The 3039-nt window shown below is 52.4% G+C and overlaps 1 protein-coding gene across 1 annotated transcript; it reads left to right on the forward strand.

Moving 5' to 3' along the window:
* Nucleotides 1–637: 637 nt before the first annotated feature.
* LOC136296992 (C2 calcium-dependent domain-containing protein 4C-like) lies at nucleotides 638–2388 on the forward strand. The gene is made up of 2 exons (XM_066196572.1): nucleotides 638–686; nucleotides 966–2388. The coding sequence occupies exon 2, from the start codon at nucleotides 1021–1023 to the stop codon at nucleotides 2317–2319; it is 1299 nt and encodes a 432-aa protein (XP_066052669.1). The 5' UTR covers nucleotides 638–686; nucleotides 966–1020; the 3' UTR covers nucleotides 2320–2388.
* The last annotated feature ends 651 nt before the right edge of the window (nucleotides 2389–3039 follow it).

Raw genomic sequence — 3039 nt, forward strand, 5'->3', positions numbered from 1 at the left:
GTTGCTCAGTATCAGTGATAAGAGCACTGTGTCAGGGTTCCGTCGTCTCCTGTGCTTTGTGAGTAACGAGGGGGTGGACGCACATTCAGATGCAGAAGGGCAGGAAAGTTCTTTACAAACGAGCTTGAAAACCGCAATCACCGCTTCTACTGCTCTAACGCGGGAAAGCTGCCAGGATCTCCAGAAGAAAATAATCGCCAAGACAATGTTGCTTTTGTCCTGGGTTTGTTATTTATCTCGAAACACCTCTGGACGGGACGCCCCTGTAAGCAGATATTAATCCAAAAGAAACTGGACGCAGGGGAAGGACAAGGGGCTGGGGCCGGGCGCGGGCAGCCCCGTCGCCCCCGCGCTGGCAGGCGAGCGCCAAGCGCCGGGAGCATCTGCTGCTCTGTGGGGGCCAGAGGAGGCGCTCGGAAAGCGCTTTCCCGTGAGAGGCCCCTCCGCAAGTCCCTCCCCGTTACTCCGGGCATGGCCCCGGCGCCCAGCAGAGCGTCCTGCGGGGCAGCTCCTCACCTGTCCGCATGAGAGCGGGAGGTGCGGCAGCAGCCCCCGCCCCTTCCCGCGGCTGGGAGGTGCCCGGCACGGCTACAAAAGGGCCGGCTCGGGCCGGGCTGCGCCGTCTGCTCGGAGCTGCCGACACCTAGCCGGGGCTGCTGCGAAGAGCAAGGCTTGCACTTGTCAAGGTACGTCCTCTGCTAAGGGAAAAACACGGTGGGGATTATGCGAGGGGGATGTTTTCCTCTAGTGAGGAAACTCGATGCTGTTTTCTTTCTTCAGTATTTCAGTTCCGTTCTTGCACCTTTTGACTCTAAAGGCAGTGGGCTGTGTAGGGGCTGTTTTGAACATGGGGGTTGAATGGGCCTGTGCTAGTCCTGCCTTGAATGACACCCTCCGTGCCTTGGTTGGCTCTAGTGTTTCCAAGAAGGATGTTCATGTACTTTTTCCTCTGTATGTGTGTGCAGGTGGATTTCTTCTTCAGACTTTTCCCCTTTGAGGACCTCCTGCCCAGCTACAGTGATGTGGTTCTTGGAAAAGATCAGAGCGTCACATGAAAATGGAAACCTCCCCAGCTCTTTCTTCCTGGGATTGCCACAAGGTCCGAATCTGCTAGAAAAAGCCCGACTGAGGGCTGCTGCATTTCCAAATGTGATCACTCCTGACAGAATCCCTGAATTCTGCATTCCCCCCAGGCTGACCAGCTCTGGCTCCATTAAGGGCAGTGGCTCCCACCAGGATCACAGCTCAGTGGATGGAGCTGTTACTTCTGATTATAGCCCCAGCCGTTTCCCACATCTGATTCAGGTGGAAAGTGTTGAAGAGGAGATGGCAGCCCTGGAGGAAGAAAGCACCAATGCTGACCCACGGTCCCAAGCAGCGCTCTCCCTGCCCCACTTTCCCAGAGCCCCCACTTCGTATGGCTTCTGCACTTTGCTGGAGAGTCCCCACACCAGGAGAAAGGAGTCCATCTTCCATGGTGATCCACGTGCTGCTCTGCCCAGCCTGAAGCTGCCTCGATCCAGAGCTAACACCTTCAGTGGCAAAGGGAGTATGTCCAACCCCATTGCTATCAGCTTTGCTTCTGTGAGACTGCCACCCAAGCATCTCTCTCTGCACAGGCAAGGCGCCTGTGACAGTGACACGGCCTCTTCCAGTGATTCCTCTCCTTTCAGTTCCCCACTTCTCAGCAGGTCACCTCCCAGACCCTGCTCCCTGATCAAAGCACAGAGTCAGGAGGGATTGCCCTGCAGAGCACTGAAAGACAAGAGCAAACACAATATGCCCAGGAACAATTCTCTCTCTACAGAGGAGAGCAGCTCCACTGATAACAGCCCCAGTGCCATCAGGAGAGCCTCCGAGGGGCTGCTTGGCATGCGGAGCTTTAGTACCTCCTGTTCTCCTATGTTCCCAGTGGATCTGAGCTGCAGTCGGGAGAGGCTGCTGGGAGAGAGCACCGTGCTCATGGACAAGGGAGGCGTGCTGAGGCTGTCAACTGAGTACTGCTCCGAGAATGAAAGGCTGCGGATCCGCCTCATCAGTGCTGAGGGGTTATATGATGATTCTGTAGAGCCCAAAAACATAAACTGCTGTATCTCCTTCTCCCTGGTGCCAGGGAAAACACAAAAGCAAAGAAGCACAGTTATAAAGAGAAGCAGAAATCCCATCTTCAATGAGGACTTCTTTTTTGATGGCATTGCAGAAGAGGAGCTGTACAGCCTCTCTGTCAGGATGAAAGCAACAAATAAAGGGTGCAGTATGAAACGGGATTATACCTTAGGAGAACGGGAATTGTCTTTAATGAGTATGTTGTCAGTGTAGTGCTTTAAGTATTCAAACAAATTGTCTTCTGAAAGTTTTCTACTAAATAAAGTTTTAGGCTGACTTTTACATTGTTGGGTTTTTTTTTTAAGAATACTTCAAAGCACTGCCTTGCTTGGTGTTCCTGTCATGCTCTTGTGCCTTGTTTTGCTGTTTAACACTTCAAACTCTGAGATATTAGGTGTTAAAAGGTGGCTGTGGAGCAGACCTCTGCCTTACAGTAGGACAGCAGAGGGGAGCAGGGCTAGTTTGCCTTTAGGATAAAGGCTGTTACCAAGTCAAGGCTGTTGTTCATGGCTTTCAGACCATAAACTTCATGTGGATTCAGGTGGAAGTGCTGTTCACTCTTTCTGGTCCCTAAGTGGGTAACAGTCTGTGCACACAGTACACGCTGAACTCTATTGCAGCTCCTTGGTACAACATCAGTGCAATGGACCATTTTGACAACACTTACATTTGCACAAACGAATGTTTTAACGAGCCCTGCATTCAGAGGGAGAATGAGGTCCTTTACAAAAGGTGGTTTTGGATTCCCAAAGCCGGTGTAAATTCGTGTTGAGGATAACAAGATCAGCTTCTGAGCAGCAGCTCAAAGCCACTGGAGGCAGGGCTGTCTTCACACAGACCTGCAGTATAAACACTCGACCAGCCTGGGTGAGGTTGCAGCACGGTCAGCATCTTCTTTTCCCTTCCCTTTCCACGGTCGGTTTCACAGCCCAC

The sequence above is a fragment of the Chamaea fasciata genome, unplaced genomic scaffold (genome assembly GCF_029207755.1).
Source record: "Chamaea fasciata isolate MVZ Bird 193981 ecotype frontalis unplaced genomic scaffold, bChaFas1.0.hap1 SCAF_14, whole genome shotgun sequence".
NCBI classification, from domain to species: domain Eukaryota; kingdom Metazoa; phylum Chordata; class Aves; order Passeriformes; family Sylviidae; genus Chamaea; species Chamaea fasciata.

Bases quoted from the DNA above. Each gene is read 5' to 3' on its own strand.
- LOC136296992 (XM_066196572.1), top strand. From the start codon at position 1,021: ATGTGGTTCTTGGAAAAGATCAGAGCGTCACATGAAAATGGAAACCTC.